The 22,155-nt window shown below is 55.6% G+C and overlaps 1 protein-coding gene across 1 annotated transcript; it reads left to right on the top strand.

Moving 5' to 3' along the window:
* The first annotated feature begins 22 nt into the window (after positions 1-22).
* Positions 23-10,735, top strand: CBX6 (chromobox 6). Its single transcript, XM_016205290.2, has 5 exons — positions 23-125; positions 306-349; positions 500-565; positions 712-778; positions 5,125-10,735. The coding sequence occupies exons 1-5, from the start codon at positions 57-59 to the stop codon at positions 6,124-6,126; spliced, it is 1,248 nt and encodes a 415-aa protein (XP_016060776.1). The 5' UTR covers positions 23-56; the 3' UTR covers positions 6,127-10,735.
* Positions 10,736-22,155: the final 11,420 nt, after the last annotated feature.

Raw genomic sequence — 22,155 nt, 5'->3', positions numbered from 1 at the left:
GCAGCACCGGCCGCGGGAGCAGGGAGTATTATGGGCTGTGGGTGCCGCTGAGCAAGATGGAGCTGTCTGCAGTGGGCGAGCGGGTCTTCGCGGCCGAATCCATCATCAAACGGAGGATTCGAAAGGTGAGCCGCCGCCCGGGGCGGGACGCCTTGTTCCCGCAGCCGTTGCCCGGGTCCGCGGGCCCTCGGGGCGAAGCGGTCCCGCTAACCCGGGCTCTCTCGCCCACCCCCGCGCCGCCGCCTCCTCGGTCCCCGCATCCTCCCCACCCCCACTCTCCCCTTTTTTTCTTCTCTGTTTTTCAGGGACGCATCGAGTACCTGGTGAAATGGAAGGGGTGGGCCATCAAGTGAGTGTCTCCGGGTCCGGGGGCGAGGGGGGAGGGGAGGCAGTGGACGCCGGGCCTTTTTTTCCCTTACTGGGTGCTCGCGTTGGCTCCTCGCGCGTGCCTCTTCCTCTCTGGTTTTCATTTTTATTTTCTGCATGTGTGACTCGGCAGGTACAGCACTTGGGAGCCCGAGGAGAACATCCTGGACTCGAGGCTCATCGCAGCCTTCGAGCAGAAGTGAGTTTGGGAAGCTGGCAGGGGCGGCGGGGCCGAGGCTGGGCTGGGGCGCCGCGCGGGGAAACGGGGGAGCCAACCCGGGAGGGCAGCGCGGAGCGGGGCCCGGGAAGGGGCTCTTTTTAACCTTTTGCGTTTCTCCGCCGCAGGGAGAGGGAACGAGAGCTGTATGGGCCCAAGAAGAGGGGACCCAAACCCAAAACTTTCCTCCTGAAGGTAACCTGGCCCAGCCCCAGCAGCCCCCTCTCGGGCCCCTAGCCCCGCCACCACTCGGGGCCTGCGAGGGAGGGACAGATCGGCGGCCGCCCAGGCGGGCGGGCCTTTCCAGACCGGCCCCAGCTGGGCAGGGGGTGGTTGTGAGCCTTCGACGAGCCCCTGGCAGGAACCCCGGCCGGCTCCAGCTTCAGCAAGCGGGCTCTGGGAGTTGGGGGCCAGGAGGGGAGTAATCCTCGCTGACAAAACCAGGGCTTGGGGAGGCCTGCAGGGCTCCAGGAAGGAGGTGCATGAAGCAGGTGGGGACTGCCCCACCTGAGGTGGTGGAGGGAGGTCACTTCTGTACCTGAGAGCCTGCATCTCCCCCAGCCTTGAGGCATCTCCCCTTGGGCTCTGCCCGGAATTAGAACCCCTGTGGTCTCCCTCATATCTGGGAACAGGAAGAGGCATTTGGGGGCCACCTGCTTCCCTGCCCCCAGCTTCTCAAGATTTGTTCTGCATGCCTTTCCTCCTCACTGGGGGGATTCAACTTGAATTTGACCTTAAATCACTTCACTTTGAGTTCATAACCCAGGCTGGGCTCCTGGCTTCAGGCCTCTGAGCCTCAATTTCTCACTACCTCTGGCTGTTTCTAGAGGCCCTAATGAAGATGGAGAGTGGGGGAGTGAAAATATAGCACATTAGCCTTGGCAAGGGAGGGAAACCTAGCTCCAGAGGAAGCCATCTTAGTTTTTTGGGGTTTTATTTTATTTTATTTTATTGTTGAGAAAGAACAGAGTCTGGAAAAGGGAGGGTAAGATGACTCCAGATGACAGGCAAGGCTGCTGATGAGCCTCCCTGGGCAACTAGTCTGTGCGATACAGCTAAGATTGCCTCAGGGCACCTTCCCATCCCGACAGCCTGTGACTCTGTGGCATTTGGTACAGGAAGGGCAGTGAGGACTCTGCAGAGAGGAGATTGTGCAGAATGCAGAGCTCAGAATCACCAAAGTATCCAAAAGGCTCAAAGCCCAATGAGAGTGGGGTGGGCCTCTCCAGCCTCACCTCCCCACCCAAAAGGACTGTGTATTAGGATTTGCTTTTGGCTTAAAGCAGAAGTAAAAGAAGTGTTGGTTTCCAGAATTACATATTTCTGTGCTCCCTGGCCCGGATCTAAACACATCTTGGGGGTCCATGAAGCAGCCTTAATTAACCCTTGATGCTGCTTAGGAGGGATTTATGCAGAGCTGCTGAAGGGCTGGTATGACAGCGTCTCAGCGCTGCTGGAGCGCCCCCTAGTGGTGAAGGGAGTAATGACTTGATTCACGAAATGCCTTTTTGAAAATAGTTCTAGTTCCTGAGCAGGCAATGGGCCTAACACAGTGCTGAGCCCCTACATGGATTATCCCCTTTAATACTCTCAACAGCCACATGAAGTGGGGAGTATTCTCTCCATTTAAAAAGTGAGAAAGGCGCAGAAGAGGAATTGACCTCTCAGGGGTCCCACCACCCCACTTCATGGCTTCATCCTTTCGGGTTCCTCACCCTGTCCCTCAGAGAGCACATGTCAGGTTACAGATCAAGATGACAGACACACCAGGAAACCGTGAAGGGGTGGCCTGCAGAGGCAGATGAGAGGACCATGATTGGGAGCCACTGCGAGGCAGTGTGTACAGTAAACCAGTTACACTCGGCACTTTCTGCTGGGGAGTATTTTGAAGGGAACAGGAGCCCGGGAAGGAGATTGCATTATCCCCATTTACACACAGGAAAACAGGTCAGATGAGTTAAATACCTTGCCCGCGATCCCAGAGTATCAGGAGTAGAGTCTAGGTCTTTAACCTTTCATGCTGTCTATAGTACATGCTAATCCCTTAGGGCCATGCCTGTCACCAGGTCAGTACTGTAAACATGTTGGCTGTGGTTGCCATGTTTAAATCACAGGCAGAGCCAGGTCCTACCTACAAAAAATTTTCAGTCTGGAGAGGCAATAGAAGGAGAAAAGTTAAACCAGTCCCTTCAAAAAAAAAAAATTGTACAGGATGGGACAAAAGTAGGCTTACCATTCATAATGGAAAATAATACAATAATTAATAAATAATAATACGAGAATAAACTTTCATACTCACCACTGTAAACCTACTTTTGCCCCATCCTGTATTTAGAGATTATAAAGGAAGAAATATTTCTCACAAAGTTTGGAAACCATACCTTAGAAAAACTTTATTGCTCATAAGCCCACCCACCATCCCCCCCATGGATAAATCTAGTCTTTATTGAGTGCTTGCTCCATGCCAAACACTGTGCTAAGCAGGTAACAGGTAGTGATGGTCATAGGAGTGGCTGTGGCGGGTTCTGCTATGATTGCACAGATAGGGAAAGAAGCCCAGGGGCCCACTGAGCCAGGGTTTAAGCCTGGATCTGAGGTTTGCCCACACTCTTAGCCACTCCGCAGGGATTGTCCATCACTCCTGGACTTTGGCAGAACCATTATTACAGTGGTCCAAGGGCTCAGGCAATATGCAGAGGGAAACCACTAACCCCCTGGGGGTGTGGATCAGAAAGAACCGGATCCCGTAAGCTCCTACGGGCTTGAACCTGCAAAAGGCTCTGCTTGCCATGCCAAGGAAAATCCAGTGGCTTTCCCCTGCCTTTGTCTGGGAAGGGGGTGTAAGGGAACCAGTAGTACCTGGCTCTGCTGCCTGGGAGCAAGAAGAGCTGGCAGCCCTGGCAGGGGGTGGCCGGGAATTGTGTGCTGCCACCTAGTGGCTGAAAGGATTGTTGACCAAGCAGCCCCTGGAGGCCCTAAGTGTGTGGTAGGGCCTCCTGTTGGATTAAAGTGTACTTCTAACATCAAATCTAAATGAAGGCATCCTTGCTTACTCAGCAAGTAAGTCAGCAAACACCTCTTCTGGGAGTTTAGGTCAAATACAACCTAGTCTTGTCTGAGGAGCATACAGGCTACCTCCCAGGTGTCAGTTAAGTGTCCAGTGCTGTTGTGGGTGAGGTGAAGAGACCCCAAACCACAGGTCCACTCTCAGGGAGCTCACAGACTATGGTAATGTGCCCTTTTCTTGGCACTACCATCTCCCACCTGGATGAATGCAGTTACCCCTAATGAGTCCCCTGCCCCACCAGGAGCCAGGGATGTGTGAAGAGTACAGATCAGTCATCCACCTCCACCCTCTCTCCAGCCATTGCTTTCAATCCCTTGGCTACTCTGCATCCTTTCAATGCCAGGCGCTCTGCCTCCACCGTATGTCTTAGCAGTGCCCCTTCAGCAGGCCACCTGGGCCTCTGCAACCACCTGGGGCACTGTTGGACTCAGGAAGGACCAGGGCTGTCTCCTGCTCAGGCTCCTTCCAGGATCTGTGACCCTCTCTGTGCTTCTCTGGCCCCACATTTCCTCTATTGCAGCCTAACTGCCTGTTACTTGTTTTCCGGAGGAGCACAGCCTCCTGGGTAGAGGCTGTGTTCATAGTTGTAGCCTCAAGTGGGTGGCACATCCTCATCAGTACTGTCACAGTAAGGGAACAATAGATAGACCATGGAGGACAACTGATACGGCCTTGAGTCCCTTGCTCTGAACCTGGGGTCTCTGGGGGCCCTGCCATACCCCAAGTGTTCCATGATATAGCAGGTGAGCTGCTGCAGAGCCCTGGGGCTTTCCAGTTTCACACCTGGGATGAAGCCGGGCCCAGGTGCCTGGGCCAGTATCCAGCTGCCCACAGAACTCTGTTCAGCTGCCCTGCCCCCACCGTTTTAGTGCAGAGACTGTGAAGTGGCCAGTACCAAAGGCAGTGATCCGGTGGGAGGCAGGTCCAAATAAGATGCATCCTGGTCAAAGGCAGAGAGAGACCACGGGGAATTTGGTATACTGCAAAGTAGGTCACTAGGGCTGGGGTATAGGGTGGAGCAGGGAGGGTCCTTCCTCTCCTTTCTGTCCCTAAGAATTGGTCCCTGGAGGAGTGCCAGGCTGGGCTGGCCCCCTTCACAGAGCAGGGTCGGTCAGGGACTTTTGAGCAAAAGGTTCTCTCTGTGTAGTGTCTCAACTGTTGACACTCCTGTGTCAACAAGGGCAGCCACCGCCCGTCTGTCTTCAGGGCCCATAGCAGAGCTTGCATAGGTAGTGTGAGTCTTGGAGCTGGAGCTGGACGAAGGTCCGATTTGCCCTCCGATCTCGTGCACCTGCTTCACCTGTCTGAATCCGGTTCCTTTTATCTCTAAGATGGGTCCTGAGCAGCGCTGATTCTCCTAAGTGCTCTCAGGATGGTTTAATGAGACCATTTGTGTGAGTGGCTGGTGCAGGGGTCTCGAGAGGAGGGCAGCGGGAAGCTGAACCCGCATCAACTCTCTCCCTCTCCCCCGCAGGCGCGGGCCCAGGCTGAGGCCCTCCGCATCAGTGATGTGCATTTCTCAGTCAAGCCCAGCGCCAGTGCCTCCTCGCCCAAGCTGCACTCCAGCGCAGCCGTGCACCGCCTCAAAAAGGACATCCGTCGCTGCCACCGCATGTCCCGCCGCCCCCTGCCTCGCCCAGACCCCCAGGGGGGCAGCCCTGGCCTGCGCCCACCCATCTCTCCTTTCTCCGAGACCGTGCGCATCATCAATCGCAAGGTAAAGCCTCGGGAGCCCAAGCGGAACCGTATCATCCTGAACCTGAAGGTCATCGACAAGGGCACGAGTGGAGCCGGTGCCGGGCAGGGGGCTGGAAACCTTGCCCGCCCCAAAGTCCCCTCTCGGAACCGCGTCATCGGCAAGAGCAAGAAGTTCAGTGAGAGCATCCTGCGCACGCAGATCCGCCACATGAAGTTCGGAGCCTTCGCGCTGTACAATAAGCCGCCTCCGCCAGGCCCTCTCCCGCCCCCGCCAGCCAGCAAGGCTGACGTTGCTGCTTCCACCGCCCCGGGGCTGCTCCTGGCAGCCCCCTCTGCCCCCTACGACGCCCGCAGCTCCAGCTCCTCCGGCTGCCCCTCGCCAGCACCACAGTCCTCCTCTGACCCCGACGACTCACCTCCCAAGCTGCTCCCGGAGACCATAAGCCCATCTGCCCCCGACTGGCAAGAGCCCGAGGTGCTCGACCTGTCCATCTCTCCGGAGATGGCAGCCACCAGCAAGCGGGCGCCTCCTGAGGTCACTGCTGCTGCCAGCCAGGCACTTCCCACTGCCCCTGAGCCTGCCGGCACCTCCGAGCCAGAGGCTGGGGACTGGCGCCCTGAGATGTCACCCTGCTCCAATGTGGTCGTCACCGATGTCACCAGCAACCTCCTGACGGTCACTATTAAGGAGTTCTGCAACCCTGAGGATTTCGAGAAGGTGGCAGCTGGGGTGTCAGGCACCACAGGTGCGAGTGGCAGCAGTGGGGTGAGCAAGTGAGGGTCTGCACCAAGGTGGGGGCTTTGGGGGGACCCTCCTGCCCAAAGTCATACTCTTGCTCCTGCCCCCACCCTCAGACACCTGCCTGTGCTTTGCTTGTTTTCAGTGGCTTGGTGTTGACCCCCGGGATGGGGTTGGGCAGTTGGGGCCTCCTGAAGCCCAGTGGGGCTCAGTCCTGGACCAGATTAGGGCTGGAGTGGGGTGAGGGCACTGGGAATTCCTCCCTCTTATCGTTTGGCACCCTCCCTGCCCATGCACGGTGGGGCCCACTGGGTAACTTGTAGGGAGTCCCAGATCCTGGGGTTCAGCTGCCTCCTCCACATCCCACCCTGTCTCCCTAGCTTGCTTCCAGCTCGTGCACAGCATCTGACCTCTCGGTGCTAATCCGGCAGCCACAGGGCCCCTTAGGAGATTCCCTCCCAGCCTGGGTACCATTCCTTTCCTTCCTCCAGATGCCTGGGCAGGAGGGGCAGGGATAGCAGAGCCCAGACAGGTTGAGGTGAGGGTGGCAGTGCCCAGAGGCATGGGTCTTCTGTCCACTTCTGGAGGAGACTCGAGCACTCCTTTAGGCCCCACCCACCTCTTTACTAAGCCCTGTCTGGAAGGTGGGAGGACCTGGCAGGACCTCCCCTTGCCACAGCCCCCAGCATCTAAAGGCCCCTTTCAGTTCTCGACCAAAGGTGCTACAAGAATCTGCTGTGGAAACTTCCAACTGTGCGCTTGCGTCTGCCGCCCCCTGGTGTGTGTATATGTGTATCCGTATGTGCGCTGGGCACTGGGTCCAAACTCTCCAGGCGGCACTCTTTAGGGTTCCTCAGAATAGGGTCGTCAAAGGCCTGGACCTTCCCATGCCACCAACTGGGCCACCCCTCCGGTCCCAAGTGTCCTGGGCACATGCACCGCCATGCCCTTCTCCTTCTGGGTGGTCAGCCTGACTGGCCAGGTCTTCTGTGGCTGCACACCTGGCATGGTGGGGACTGAAGTAGAGGAGGGAGACCCTGCCCCGAGCTTCCTCTCCTCCTGGAGAAGGAGGAAGCCTGGAACTGTTCTCAAGGGTCTCCAGCCTCTCTTGCCCCCTCCCTTGCTTCTGACCGCTGAGGCTTTCTCACAGCCCAGCTTGCTCAAAGCAGCAGGAGGCCTCCGGTGCCCTTTGCAGCTTTTCTTGCCTGCTGCTGCCAGGGAGCTGAGGCATCCATGCCAGTAGCAGAGACCAAAGCCCCAATTTTAACCCAGACACTGGGAGGACAGGCAGGCCAAAGTGGGGGAACCGAAGAGAGGGCCTGGGTTCAGGAGAACGGGGGTTTACAGGGCCAGGGTCTGGTGCACTTTGGGGGCAGCCTCGGGAGGCAGCCCTGGGCCACTGTCACTCATTGGCATGAATGGCATGCTCTGCGAGAGGCTCAGCGTAGCTCCCTGGTATGTGTGGTGACAGGAGTCTCAGCTCAGAAGCGTGATGGCAAACGGTAGGAAGAGGCAGAAAGGGAATCCATTTAGGAAACAAAGAATGGGAGGACTCTTTCTTTCAGTGTCCCCACCAGGAGCTGGAGCCTGGCCCCTGGCCCTCTGCACCCCTGAGGGCCCTCAGAGGGTTTGGGGGGCTGGCACTCCCGGACCCCTCCCCACCTGCCCTTCGTGTTGGCTCTGTGGCCATCCAAGTGCCAATTGGCTTCCCCCCAAATAAGGGCTGGTTTTCTCCTCTGTCCTGAGAGGTGATTTCCCCCGACCCCTCACCCTAGGTGAGCGACCACCTGGGTGCCAGTTACAGGTGTTTCCAGAGACCATAGAAATGTGTTTTCCTGAGAGTCCGTGTCATTCGTGACTTTTTTTGTAAAGAAGTTGTGTTTTCAGAGGTGATTTTATGACAGGAAAGTGAAAGAATTAGTTTTGCAAAAAACAAAAAAAGGAAAAAAAAGAAATAGAAAAAATATTGTGGGATTCCTATGGGGTTGGGGAGGGAGGGGAGAAAGAGATATTTAAAGAAAAACTGGTAACGCAGTGATTGCACAGGTGAGGTGGCGATGTTTGGGATAGGAATGGAGGCCCAGGCCCAGCGGGTGGGGCCCCGGGGTTGTGGCCAGCGGCCCTCCCTCCTGTCCTGGGCCAGACTCCACACCTGTCCTCGCTCAAAGGAAAGGATAAAAGCTGGTTCCAAGGTAACTAGCCAGAAGATGTAAGGACCAAGCAAATGGAGCTGAGATTTGGCGTGGGGGGCAGTGAGGGTCCCACTCTTGGGCCAGGACCCATTGTTGGTGACTTTCTCCAGGAAGGCTGGTGAGTAGGTGCACTTGGGTTTCTTGCTCTCCTCCGCTCCTTTGCCAGCTTGTTGGGCCATCTGGTTCCCACCTCCACCACCCCATGGGGGGCATCTTCCTCCCCATCACCCCAAAGACCATGACACCCGTGAGCTTCACTGGCCAGGTAGGGGATGCAGGCTTCAGGAAGACAGGAGCTGTGGATGCTGAGAGACTCTTAGGTGGTGATCCTGAGGGATTAGGGGCAACCATGGGGAGAAGGGAATGCCTGCCCCCTTCTCTTTCCACTGGTGGGTGGGTTGCTGCCCCTGACCCCAGCCTTGCAGCCCCACCCCACCTCGGTGTGTGCAGAGGCACGCATGCACACTGCTCTGAGGTGGGCAGCTCCCCTGGGGGCCCTGCGTGGGCACGGTGTCACAAGCAAACAGCCCACCTTACCTCTCTCCAGGGTGGCTTAGAGCAGGGTCCCAGAAGCCCCCCCACACACACACTTGCACGGATCAGCCTCCTGTGGGCCCTTCCCCCTTGCTGCTTTTCCGTTTGCCTAATTACCAAGCAGAAGTTGCAGTCTGGTTTGCTTTATTTTTATATGTGAAATACCCCCACAGCCCGATCTCCCATGTTCAGTATTGGTTGGGGCATCGGTCATGTCCCCTTAATGCCACTCCTCTTTACCCACATGCCATAGGAAACAGATGAGGTCTGGTGTCTCTGGTTTGAGGTGGGAAGTTGGGACCCATCCCTGTCTCATTCCCTTCTCTGACCCTCATTTGCCCATCTGTGAAATGGGTGTATTGGGAGCAAGGCCTCTTCGTAAAAGTACTGCTGGTGTCCAGGCAGCTGCTGAGAAATAAGTGGTGGTTGAGGTTGGTGGGGCTGGGCCTGCAGCCTCCCACAGCTCCATTTTGCTCTCACCCTGTGAAGGGGTCTGGGTCAAAATGAGCTCCGTACTTCCTCTGCTCTGGAAGGAGGCGACGATCAAGTCCCCAGCCTCTGTGAGGCAGGAGAGTGGGAGGAATCACCCCATTTATGGAAATGGGCTCCGAGAGACAGAGCTGCTTCTCGGGGATGAAGAGCCCAGCTGCTCTGGCCTTTGACATTTTTAAAGCCTGTTAAATGGCGGGGCCTGGGCCCTGGAGCCACCACAGAGCTGGCAGGCTACCCTTGAGCCAGGGGTCCCCAGTGAGGGGTCAGCCCTGAGTAGGAAACTTAGCTGGGGGGTGAGGGGTGGAGGCAGGGCCACCACCAGCCTTTCTAGCCCCTGGAGACCCAGGTGAACACCGTCATTCCCACCTTTGGGGGTTTGGTTTGGTTTGGTTTGCACTTGGCCCACGCCGGACAGCGGAGCCCGGCCCCCCCAGTCAGCTCCACAGGCTCCCATGCACTAGCCCAAGGCAGCCTCTTGGTGGTTTGTATGGTTTAAGGAATCACTTTAAAAAAAAAAAAAAGGAAAGTGTTTAAAGGTTTTTGTTTTTTTCTGTCTGCATCTCCTCTCGTTCAGAAAGCCCAGCATTAAGGCCTCAAACTCTAGGAGAGCGTCTCCCAGCCTGACCCCATCTTGCTGACAGTCACCAAGATGCCAAAGTGGGACAGGCTGGATGGGGACTGAGAACCCCACCTCCCAGGCCTGCAGGGCCCCCCTTGAAGGAGTCAGCACCTCACTCCAACAGTGAGTGAGCTCCTACTGTGTGCAATGCTTCCGCTAGGCAAAGGGGGGCTGATAGCCTAACGGGGGACCCTTCGTAAGAGGCCAGCGTAGAAGGAACAGGGAGTTTGCCCCCCCCTGCTGTGGGCTAGAGTGGAGATGGAGATTTCTTTTTGTTGGTTTTAATTTAAAAACACAAAGGCCTAAGGAAATGTATCTTATAATTTTTTTTAATTTTTGAAAAGCTCATTTAATGAATTGTGCACGGATGAATTCTATATATATAAAGTATACGTATATAGCTCTATATTTGGGGAGGGCGCTGTCTCTTTTTTCTCTTTCTCATTTTAAAAATGAAGTGTTGTTGCCTTTGTCTGTGGTTCAACCATCCAGCTCCCAGCTGGCTAAACTCTGCCTCCAGTGGTTAAAGATAGGAAACTAGTGGGGTCGGCAGGACATGCCCCAGCGCAGGGGTCCGTCCACCTGCCCCTGGCCCGGAGGCTGCGGGGGAGAAGACGGCTTGTTTCGGGTGTGGGTTTTTGTTCTGTTCCGGATTCGGTTGTTTCTGGGCCGGGGGGGGGGGGGGGGTTGTGCCTATGACTCTCGTCTTGTACGTTTGTTCTGCTGCTCTTCGATATTGTATCAATGCCAGGAAGCAGGAGTGAAAAGCCTCTTTTGCTCCCCAAATAAATTGTCACATTCCGAAGCTGAAGTCTAGCCCCGCAGGTATGGGGGTGTTTGTCTCATTTCTTCCACTGTGACTGGCCTGTAGAAAGTGTTAGGCTACCTCTCCTGCTGGGGGGGGGGCGCTGCCCCCCAGCTCTGGCAGCCAGCACTCCAGCCCGCTCCCAGGCTCCCCACCTCCCGCACTCCCTGTGCCTCAGCCCGTAGGTGAGCTGAGCTGGCGGTCAGTGCCCGTCACAGGTGGAACTGAGGGGCCTGCCACTTCCCGGAGCCTGGAGAATACCTACCAGGCAGGCACTTGGGAGGGCAGGGTCCTGCCACTGCCTGCCCCCCAGCTGGAGTCACGTCACCCATAGAGGGGGTGCTGTAGGGCTGGGTCCCTGGCAGGCGTGTCACCGCAGAGCCTGAGAACAGCCCTTGCCAGTGGTTCCACAGTTTGGCTGTTTTGATAAGGAGCTGCTTCAGGTTTGGAGAAACGTGTTTTCTGGGCACTTGGGCGCCTTCTCCAATTAGACACACAGCCTTGCTCAGCTCTCCCCCGCAGGATGCCAACAGGTCAAAAGCAGCACCCCAGGCAAACTCCCGTCCCTTCCTCGAGGGCCTGGGCTCTGCCCATGAGCTGTACCTCTCTATCCATGGCTGCCCATTTGCCAGGCCTCGATCAGGTGTCCCCCTCTAGCCCTCCCCTCCCTTACCACCTCACCCCCTTAGCCTTACATTCCCCATGTCTAACCTCTCCCTGCCAGGTCCAGCCTCCCGGGTCTGCCGGGCTCCAGCCTCCTGCACCAGCCCTGTCTCCCACACCAGTGCCCTGCCTCAAACCTTTAGAGAGCCTGTGACCCTCAGGATCACGTCCCAAGCCCTTAGCCCGGCAGCCTGCCTGGGTGTCCTCTCCGCCTGCCCCCATGCATTCTCTCTAGGTGTTCTCCCACTGCCTTCAGGCTGTCCCCCTCACTGACCTGTGGTCTGGCCCCTCCCTGTCCCTGAGTTGCCAGCAGGACAAGTAGGAGCATGTCCCTGTCTGTGACTGGTCCTAGGTACAGGGGCTGCAGAATCTGAAGGCAAGTCGATGGGAAGGTGGGTGAGGGGGTGGAGTCCAGCTGGAAGGGCAGGCCCGCCTCCATGGCACCTGCTCCAGGTCACCCCTCCCTTGCCTCCGCCTTGTCATCTTGCCCAGCCCTGTTCTCCACAAACCCTCATTTGGTACTTATTTTAAAAAACACGAGTTGTCAGTACACCTACTACATTCCAAGCAGCAGGGAGCACTTTGGTCTCTCCTCACCCCCGTTGGTCCCCCCGCCCCCCCAACCCCCACCAGGGCCCAGTGAGGCCTGGAGTGGTGAGCCAGTGTCATGGGGCGGGCCAGAGAGGTGAGGTGACCGGTTCATGTGCCGGAGGGCACTGATCGGCAGCGAGCGGGGCTTCGGAGCTTCTCACCAGGCCCCTCTCTGCCCCCAAACCCCGTGATCGCCTGCCCTTGTCAGGCGAGTGTGCCCTGAGGTTAGTCACTACGGTCCCTTACCACAAGGCAGGCCATTACTTACTAAACAGCTACATCTGTTGTTACGTGTGGGTGGAGTGTGACCGTGGCAGCTTTGTGAGCGGGGAGGGGGGGATTTGTGAGGAGGGCCTTGCATGATCCCGCAACTCGGCTCAGAGAGCCCACCCCCATCTGAGATGAGTTGGTGGGTACACGCAGCTGCTGCTGGTGTCTCCGGTTCATCTGTCCGGGGTACCTGCCGAGGTCGCCAACCCTCACCTCACCCTATTCCTGGGCTTCGCCAAGGTACAGGTCATCTGTAGGGCGAAGCTCACAAGTGGGGCAGGCAACGAACGGGTTGGGATGGGGTGAGAAGGACAATTTTGCAAATTTACTTGGTCATTTTTTAGAAGCTGAAAGTTCTGTCCTTGTCAAGCTGTGCCTGAAGTGAAAAGGGGGATCAGAGTGTTGGCATCAAAGTGCCGAGCCCCCCCTCGAGCCAGATCACAAGCCAGTGTGCCCATCACGCACCCTCCCTTGTTGAGGCCGCTGGCTCCCGAGTCCACTCCTCCAAAAGGCCTGTGGGGAAGGCGTGGGGTGGGGCGGGGGAATGGGGCACGTCTGTAATACTGTCAGCCATAAATTTAAATAAATGAATTAATTAAAAGGCTTCTGGCCCTGAGAGGCTGAGGGAGCACGAGGACGCCTGATCACCGCAGTGGGGACATGGAGGAAGTAGCAGGTGCCCCCCACCCCCTACCTGCATCTGAGTCAGAGGAGATATGAAGAGCTCTGACTTGAAGTAATTCTGGTGAGCCAGTCAAGGCCTGGGCCGAGGCAGTGGGGATGACAGGAAGTGACCAGAGCGAGAGAGTTAGAAAACTGAGGATTTGGTGGTCGGCTTTGTCTGTGAGAGAGACCCTCTGAAAACATCCTGGGGGTCTGACGTAGGCACAGGAGAGGGTGTTAGTGCTACTCACAGGCTGGGGCGCCTGGCAGAGGAGTCAGCTTGGGAGGAAGATAAGCGGTTTGGGACATGTGGAGTGTGAATCAGGAAGGATTTTCACCCATAGATTTGAGGCTTGGAGCAAGTTCCCATCTACTCAGGCATTGCTGGAGAAATCTGTCCCTTTATTAAAGAGCCTTTGTCCCCAGGTACACCTCAGCTCTGAGAAGACTGATCACCAGACACCCTGTCCCCACTAGGGACATAGGTACTTAGCTCCAGAGGCCACTGGGATATCCAGCCCCTGCCCACCCTCCCAGTCTCATACCATTTCTGGATGAGGTTGTGAGTCAGGTGGCTGGGGGACAATCAACCCCATCAGACAGATGAGGCGGCAGGGCAGGGACTAGATATGCCCTGGGCAGTGGGCTTCCCAAGGTCACTCGGAGGCAGAAGGAGGGGAACCCAGGTCTCAGGCATGGTGGATGGAAGCTTCTAAAGAGCCACACAATCCTTAGAGACACTAGATAAAACATAGCAGATCTATTTTAAACACCCAGCTGAGCTTCCAAGATAGTAAAGAAATCCCCAGGGACTACAAACAAAGGGAAAGCGAAAACTGGAGTGACAAGCAGATGCTGACCCTTCGGCTGGGTGGGTCTGTCGGTGGCACTGGGACAAGAACAGGGAGGTGTTGGCCTTTGCTGATCTTGGGAACCAAGGAATTTGGATTTTACATTTATATAGGGCTGGGAGACAAGGCCTCAGGACCTTGCCAAGAGAGATTTGGAACTAAGACACCTGAGTAAAGGTGGACCCACATCCTCAATGAAAGAGCAAATGAGAGAAAAATCGCCCTTTTACAAAAAGAGGACACACAAAGAAGTTGTGTGTCTAATTTTTTGGCTCTCTTGGAAAATCAAAATAAAGTCTCATTTAGGAAACTATAACTCTACACTTTCCCTAACACAAATCTAAGCTTAGAGTTTTCATTACCCACATGGTCTCAGAACTCCCATGTCCGGAAATTAATATAAAAAGCACCCACATAGCATGTGGCAGCAACAGATTCAAGCCTCTCTGGAGGAACAGTCCCACAGTAAAGGCCACACAGGATTCTTACAGATAAAACCCTTGTAAACGAGCTCATAATCCAAAATTACAAAACACACAAACCCTCAAGACACAAAGACAACCAACTGAACAACAAACAGTATAGATGGAATCCTGTACCTGACACATTATTTTCAAGCACAGAAAAATTTCCAGAAATTATCATGTAGAAGGACCTAATGCAAGTCCTAATACATTTTAAGAAATTAGCATCGCAGGTCATGTATAATTAAGTTAATATCAAAACAAGAGGATAACTGGAAAACCAAACCTCCTGTAGTTAGATAGTAACCCAGATCTCTCCTCTGCATCTTGCTCCCTCCCTCTCCAGCCTTCTGAAGTCTCTAGAACAATGAGATTTGAGGATGGATGTGAAAATGCTAATAGACGGCAGACACACAGGAGGGCGGGCAAATCAGAGCTGAAGCTGCATGGGAACCAATCTCCCTCTGGTCCCTCTACGCCGATGTGACCTTCATTAGAACAAAAGATCAGTCTCTTCTGTCTTTTCCAAAGGATGAGCTCAGAGTGTGACAAAGGCATAGCCTCCGTTTAAATGACAGCCGCCGGCCATCAGCCTTTATGAGCCAGAGGGTCCAGGAGACATCCATGCAGAGCCGAGGTGGGCTGAGGAAATGGGACAAAGCCAGATGGCAGGGGTCCTCGGTGCTGAGACATAAAGACAAGCGCCCTGTCAGCCTTCTCCTGCCTGTCTTGCCTGATGGTCTGAAGTCCCAGCATGAGCAACACGCTCTTCTGGGGTGGATTTGGAGGTCTCTGGGGGTTCTGGTAAGGATTGAGACTCCCATCTGTGCGCCAGGAAATGGGACACACTTTGGAAAAGACAAATGTGGACTTTGTCCCCCACGGGGACGCATTAAAGTGATCATCTCCCTGGCTCCCTCACAACCCCTGTGGGCACTCAGGCTCAGTTTCCATGCAGCAGGGTCCTAGAGGAGGCTTGCTGCCCTCGTCACCCCTGAACCCATCCCCACTTCTCACCCACCTGCCTGCCTGCCTGGCACAACTCAGACACCAGAAAGAGACCCTTGTCCAGGTTCAGGTGGCCAGGTTTAAGGCTGCTCGGTCACTCCTCCTCTCTGGGCTCGGAGCTCCTTGGTAGTAAGGAGGCCAGGACTCCCTGCTTGGCTGATTACTTGGGAAGGTGACTGGCTCTAAAAGATTAAAGTTCAGGCACTGTGTGTGGGTAAGAGGCGATGTCTTCTAGATCTCCGTATCCAGACCACTCCTCTGACTTCCAGGCCAGGTGTTCCAGCTGTCCACTCACCCTTGGTGCCTTTCTCCCATGAAACAGCTTGAGGATAATAGAAAAACCGTGGAGCCTGGCCACCACGGCCCAGTGGTTGAGAGTCAACCTAAGAACCAGGTCAAGGTTTGATTCCTGGCCAGGGCACACGCCCGGGTCATGGGCTCAATCCCCAGTAGGGGGTGCGCAGGAGGCAGCCGATTGATAATTCTCTCTCATCATTGGTGTTTCTCTCTCTCCCTCTCCCTTCTTCTCTCTGAAATCAATGAAAATGTATATATTTTTTAAAAAGTGGAGGAGTCTAAGCTCTGCCAGCTAGGTGATCTCAGGCCAGTCAATCACCTACCTCCCCTGGGCCTCTGTAGCCTTCGGTCAAATGGAAGAGCGGGCCTCCTCTAAGTACCCCTTCCAGCATGAGCAATGCGCTCCTTTGGGGTGGATCCTCAGAAGGATAACTAACATGCGCTGAGTGGGCTTTACAAGGAGTAACTCATTAAAGCCTCACAACCCAGAGAGCGCAGTACCCCCCTGTAAAGATGAGGGGACTGAGACCCAGAAGAGTGAAGTCACTTGCTCGGAAATTCCTGCGTGGTGGAGGTAGAATTTGAACACACACAGCCATCCTCACCCACTAGGCCAACACCCTTCCTGCAGAGCGTGGTGGGCGAGGGCAGTCACTGGAGCCGGACTGCTCGCCTCTGTGGGACCCTGGGCAAAGTTTATCTCTGCTGTGCCTCAGTTTCCCCATCTATAAAGTGGGGGATGAAAGTAATACTCTCTTCCTCATGGGATTGCTCTGCTGAGTGTTCCACGAGCCAGGTTCTGAGCTGCACACTCAGTTTTACTTTGGCATTAACCCCCCATGTGCAGCCAAGGAAACTGGGGAGAGAGGCTGATTCACCTGCTCCAGGTGGCACTGTAAGTTGTGGCAATGGGACTGAAACCCAAATGCCCTGCCTTCAAAGTCCGTGCTTTCAACCATCTGCTGCACCTTCATGAGACACCCTCAAAGTCCATGTTCAGAACCAATCTGACTGCAAATTGGCGCCCCCCACCCACTGCCTGACTCACCACCAGCGTCCGGAACCCTATGCCTTGGTTTGGACTTATCCTTTCATGGCCAGTCACCAGCATCAGTGACTCACTGATCCCTTAATGGAAATGCCACTCAGTTCCCTCCCTTCCTCCTCAGCTCCAGTCCAGACCACTAAAGCTGAGGACAATGTCACCAACTACCCATTGAAAAGTGGAGACTTGCAGAGGGGCTGGGCCAAAACCACTCCTGGTCCCTCAGCCCTCCAAGGCGTTGTGGCCAAGAATCCAGACGGGAGGTGGGAGATTGGAGGGGGGTCTCTCTTTAGAGACAGTTGGCCTCACTCCCCAGCCTCAACCCAGAGAACCCGAGGACGTGGCATGAGTCCACTGGAATTCAGGAGGTGAGGTGACTAGGGACAAAGGTGAGAGGCTGGCTAGAGTAACCCGCTTCCATGAGGCAGGGACCCGGATGCCCTGGGAACAGCCTGCGCTCCCAGCATCCTGGGCCCCAGCAGGACCCTTGCAGAATGTGGCTGGTTTGACATCATTGTGAATTAGGATCCTGCCCCAAGGGGACCGGAGGGGATCAGGGAAGGTGTGTGTGATCCTATCAGAGGAACCTGTGTTGGGTGGGCCCCTGAAGACAGATGTTCAGGGGGGTTGTAAGCACCTGCCTGCCAGGGGACCCTTTGCCCAGGTAGGAACTGCAGGTGGGAGATCTCTAGTGATGCGGCAGGAGGGGGGTCTTTGAAGAACCCACAAAAGTGCCCCTGGTAAGAAAGAGCCAGTTTCCAGGCACCTGACCCACCTGAGAACACCGGCTCTCCTGAGTACTCCTGAGTCAGCCAAGTCACGCTTACCTTGTCACCTCTCTGTCCTTCCTGCCCCCAGCTGCAACCCTGGAGATACCAGAGGCTCCTGTGGGAGAGGAGACGGGAGGGAAGACCACGCTGGGTCCCAGAGGAGAAGCCCAGGGTGCCGCCTCCTTATACAGGTGTTTGCATTTAAGGAAGACTTGAGCTGGGGAGGGGGAGGGCGGCTTTGAGTAAAGCTTAAAGCTTCACAATTGGACCAGACTTCTTTAATATGTAAAAAATAAGGCAAACCCCAAGAGTGACTGAAAAGCCATGAGATATGCCTGAGATTTCATGCAGAGGTAGGAAAGATTGGGCCAACACTGGGGAAGAGTAAAAGGACTCCTGCCTGCAGCCCGCCAGGCACCGCTCAGTGTGTTGCTCGCTGGGCAGCCTCCTCACAGGCACTCTGCGTTCCCTCCTGCTGTGCCTGCCTCCCCTCGAGCCCCCGAGCCCCCGTCTCAGTCCATCAGGCTCAGGGCCCCCAGAACAGCCTTCCCTGAACTGTGCGTCCATTCAGAGACAGCACATCCTAGTGGCCATGAGCTTGAACGTCTGGGCTTGAATCCCAGCTCCTCAACTTGGCAGCTGAGTGACCTGAAGCCAGCTGCTCCACCTCTCTGTGCTTCAGCATTGCTACCTGCAACATGGAGACGGGGGGAGCAGCGCACCTGTCCCACTGGGGGCTTGTGGGGCTTTACATGATTACACACAGAGCGCTTGGGGCATGCTAAACCATCTCAGTGCCAGCGTTCATCAGTGCTACCAAAAGCCTCCTTGCTGTCTAATCCCGGGCAAGTCCCTTTCCCTCCCTGCTTCTCAGTTTCTGCATCTGAAAAAGAAACAGCCTGTGGGGATCATTCGCTGGTGGCAGCAGCTGATGCTGGTGGCAGGCAAACTTCACTGACAGAGAGACCCAAGCCCGGACCCACCCCAAGGTGGTCCAAGGGGAGAGAGCTGGCAGGTTCAGCGGGCAGGAGCAGAGAGGGCTCCCGCCAACAGAACCGCCACCCTACCTGGTCTCTTCTTCCAGCCTCTGAGAGTCTCCCCAACCTGCCCCCCACCTCCTCTAGGGGTCACCGGGGGTGCTTGAGCCAGATCAGGAAATACATGGTATTTGAGGAGGATCTGCCAGGTGCCCTTGGTTCCTCGACGGCCACAGCTGAATGGCTACCCAGATAAGCTCCAGGTAAGCCCCCTTGTCTCTAACCTCATCGCAAACCTCTGCCCGCTCTCTGTCTACCTTCCCTGTTCTCCTTCGAAGGGGGACCTTTTCTCTTTCACAGGCCTTTCATCATATCACAGGCAGCACCGGGCTGTCCATACCTATTTTACAGACCAAGGAAGGAAGGCTCCCAGAGCCCTAAAACTCAGCTCCTCTGCAGTGTCTGCAGAATCCTGGGGGTCATCAGAAAACCGCCACTTTGCTGTGGCTCAATTGGCTGGACATCTCCCCATTCACCAGGGGTTTGCCAGTTCAATTCCCGGTCAAGGGTACATGCCCAGGTCGCTGGCTCAATCCAGGGTAGGGGGCGTGCAGGAGACAGCCGATCGACGGCTCTCACACCGATGTTTCTCTCTCTCTCCCTCTCCCTTCTTGTCTCTCTAGAAAAATCAATAAACTATTCTTTAAAAAATAAAACTGCCTCTTCTAGAGGAGCTGGAGAGATGGCCATCCCTTAGGCTCTGTCACGCATAAAGCAAACACACACTGAGTGCTGGTGGCCAAGACAGGAGGAGGCAGGCGCAATGCCACACCTCAAGTTCTCGGACTTGCGGGGAAGTTACAGATCAGTGCAATGGACGCTGGGTGAGGGCAGGTTGGAGGCTGCAGTGGCCACTGGGTTTAGGGGGACCCTGGGATTGAGGAAGGGCCTGGAGAAGGGTGGGCTGAGCCCAGGGCAAAGGGAAGGTCCAGGATGAACCCGGCCGTCCCCTCATCGGGCAGGGAGTGGGAACATGCGACGTGGAATCTGAAAGCTTCTGAGTCCCGGCCCCAGGTGTGCACCCACTGACCACAGGACCTGGCAAATCCCTGCCTCGCTCAGTTTCCTTTTTATCCCTGTGAAACACCGATGGCGATGTGGGGCTCCGGGGTTGCCACAGGGGAGCGTCTGGCAGAGTGAAAGGTGCGGGGAGGAACAGCGGGTGACAGGAGGACCCGAGCTGCCCCGGTGCCAGGAGACAGCGAGAGCCCCGGCCCCCCGACAGCCGCTCAAAGCCAACGAAGCTTATTAGGCGGCCACTCCCGGCCGTCCCGGCTGGGCCTGCGCTCGCCCGCACACTCAGCCAACTCCCAGGCCCCCCGCAAGGAGGACACCCGTTCCCTCCTTGGTCTTCTGCCACCCCTGAGCTGGGAACAGATGTCCCTGCTTCCTGCCCGAGCCTGTGAGCGGGGCTGGCTGCTGCTGCTGCTTCCAGGGCCGCAGAAACCCTGGGTGGAAATCTCTGGGCTTCCCCAGGGAGGAGCCCTCTCTCTTCTCCAGCTTCTGCCCCGCCCGCTGGTCCCGCTCCTCACCCGCATCCCATCCGCTGCTGATTCGCAAACATTCCTGGGCCCTACCTGAGCCCTGCTTCCCCTTGCAGGGCCCCAGGCTGGGGAGTGCTGATGGAACACTTTCAGGGGCCTTGGTCTGGGTGATGCCCCAATTCTGCTCAGAAACGGGGTGGGAGGGGACAGCGAAAGGACAGAGCAGCTGTGGAGGAAGGCATGTGGGCACCCGCAGAATGAAAGTAAAGACGCAGAAGGAGGAAATGAACGTGTACCGAGCACCTGGGACATGCTAGTACCAGCGACCAGCACGCTAACCTGCCAGCCCGCTAGTCTAGTAAGGGAGCGGGAGCGCGTATTGGGCACCGACCAAGTGCTAGACACCGCACCGTGCCTGGGACACAGAGCTGCGTGCTAAGGATTGTTCGTGCCCCCGAGTGCCCGAGAGGCCTTACATAGCACACCTCACCTGGTCTCATCTAAGTCTCATTTCAATCCTGTGATGTAGGGCCCATAACCCCATTTTCTTTCTTTTTTAAAATGAGTTTATTTGAACCAAACTGACATCGCAGGCTTGAGAGCAAGATCTCAAGTGCACCGAGACCAACTGCAGTGACAGGGACTGTGTGCTTCGTTCTACTAGCTCCCACTTTGAACTGTGCCCTTAGGAGAGGCCCAGGGGGACCATAGAGGAGCTGCTCCCTGATGGTGCGTGGAGAGGTGGATGTTCACAGAGCAAGGGGTGGACTGTGGCAGCCAAGGAGGGGCACCGATCAGCTCCCCCTTCAAGGACCAGCTTGGGTAGGCTCCCTCCGGCTGCAGGGCCTTCAGGACCCATCTCAACTTTTGTTAGCCTTTAGAGCACTTTTAGGTTCACAGCAATGTTGAGCAGCAGGTACGGAGATTTCCCAAACACCCCCTGCCCCCCACATGCACAGCCTCCTCCACTATCAGCCTCCCAGATCGGGGTGTACATTTGCTACAATCGACGAATCTACACTGACACATCATGGTCACCCAAAATCCATAGTTTACACTGGGGCTCATTCCTCGTGTACATTCTATGGGTTTGGACTAACGTGTAATGACATATATCTACCATTATGGTATCATACAGAATAGTTTCACTGCCCTGAAAACCGTCTGTGCTCTGCCTCTTCACCCTTCCCTCCCTCCACAACCCCTGGCAACCACTGATCTTTTTACCGTCTCCATGGTTTTGCCTTTTCCAGAATGTCATATAGTTGAAACCATACAGCATGTAGCCTTTTCAGATTGGCTTCTTTCACTTAGTAGTATGGATTTCCGTTTCCTCCATGTCTTTTCATGACTGAGATAGCTCATTTCTTTCTAGTGCTGAATAATATCCCATTGTCTGGATGTCCCAGTTTATCCATTCGCCTACTGACGGACATCTTGGTTGCTCCCAAGTTTTGGCAATTATGAATCCAGCTGCTAAAAACATCCGTGTGCAGGTTTCTATGTCGACATCACCCCAGCTTTTGAGCTGAAGCCACCTTCTTCGGGGGTAGCTGAGCATGAAAATGTACTAGCGACTGGGCACTTGTGCCCAGTAAGACGTCCCTAGTAGGTGTTCTTGGCCCCAGAGCTCCCTGTTGGGTCAGCCAAGATTTGGTCAGATCTGCATGGAGGTCTGAGGCTCTCCCTGCCCAGTCCTTCCTCCTGCCCTTTTATCTTTCACAGGCTTAGCTCCCAATCAACCACTTGCACGCCGAATCCCATCTCAGTGTCTGCTTCCTGGACCCAACTGACAAACCTGCCTCTAAAGTCAATCCACAATCCATCAAATTCTCTCCATCATCATGACCTCCAAGCCCCATTGCTTTCACCTGGAGGGTTAATGGCTCCTAGCTGGCCCCCCGGGGCTGTTGCCTCCTGAGAGATGTTCTGGTCTCTCCTCACCAGCAGCACTGTGCAGAGCCCACACGGTAGCCATGGGGTCCAGAGCCCCAGTATGAACCTCCTTTCAAGTCAAGAATGTGGGCTTGGAAGGGAGACAGGTCTGGGTGTGGCCTTGGCCAGTGACTCCCATGAGTCGCAGCCCCTCTCCTCTCTCCTAGGATGTAGCGTGAACATCCACAGCCCTCTGAGCGCCCTTCCAGTCCTGCAACCCACTTTGGTCAGGAAATGCCTCATGGAAAACGAGCTGGAGGGAGCTGGATTGTGAAGGATGGTAGACTTTTTTTCCAAAGTTTTAATTGCAACGTTAATTTGCAACAAAATATATATAGACATTTTTGA

Source organism: Miniopterus natalensis, chromosome 2 (genome assembly GCF_054644295.1).
Source record: "Miniopterus natalensis isolate mMinNat1 chromosome 2, mMinNat1.hap1, whole genome shotgun sequence".
NCBI classification, from domain to species: domain Eukaryota; kingdom Metazoa; phylum Chordata; class Mammalia; order Chiroptera; family Miniopteridae; genus Miniopterus; species Miniopterus natalensis.
Note: the sequence above shows the minus strand (reverse complement) of the source record. Positions and strands in the feature narration are given on the sequence as shown.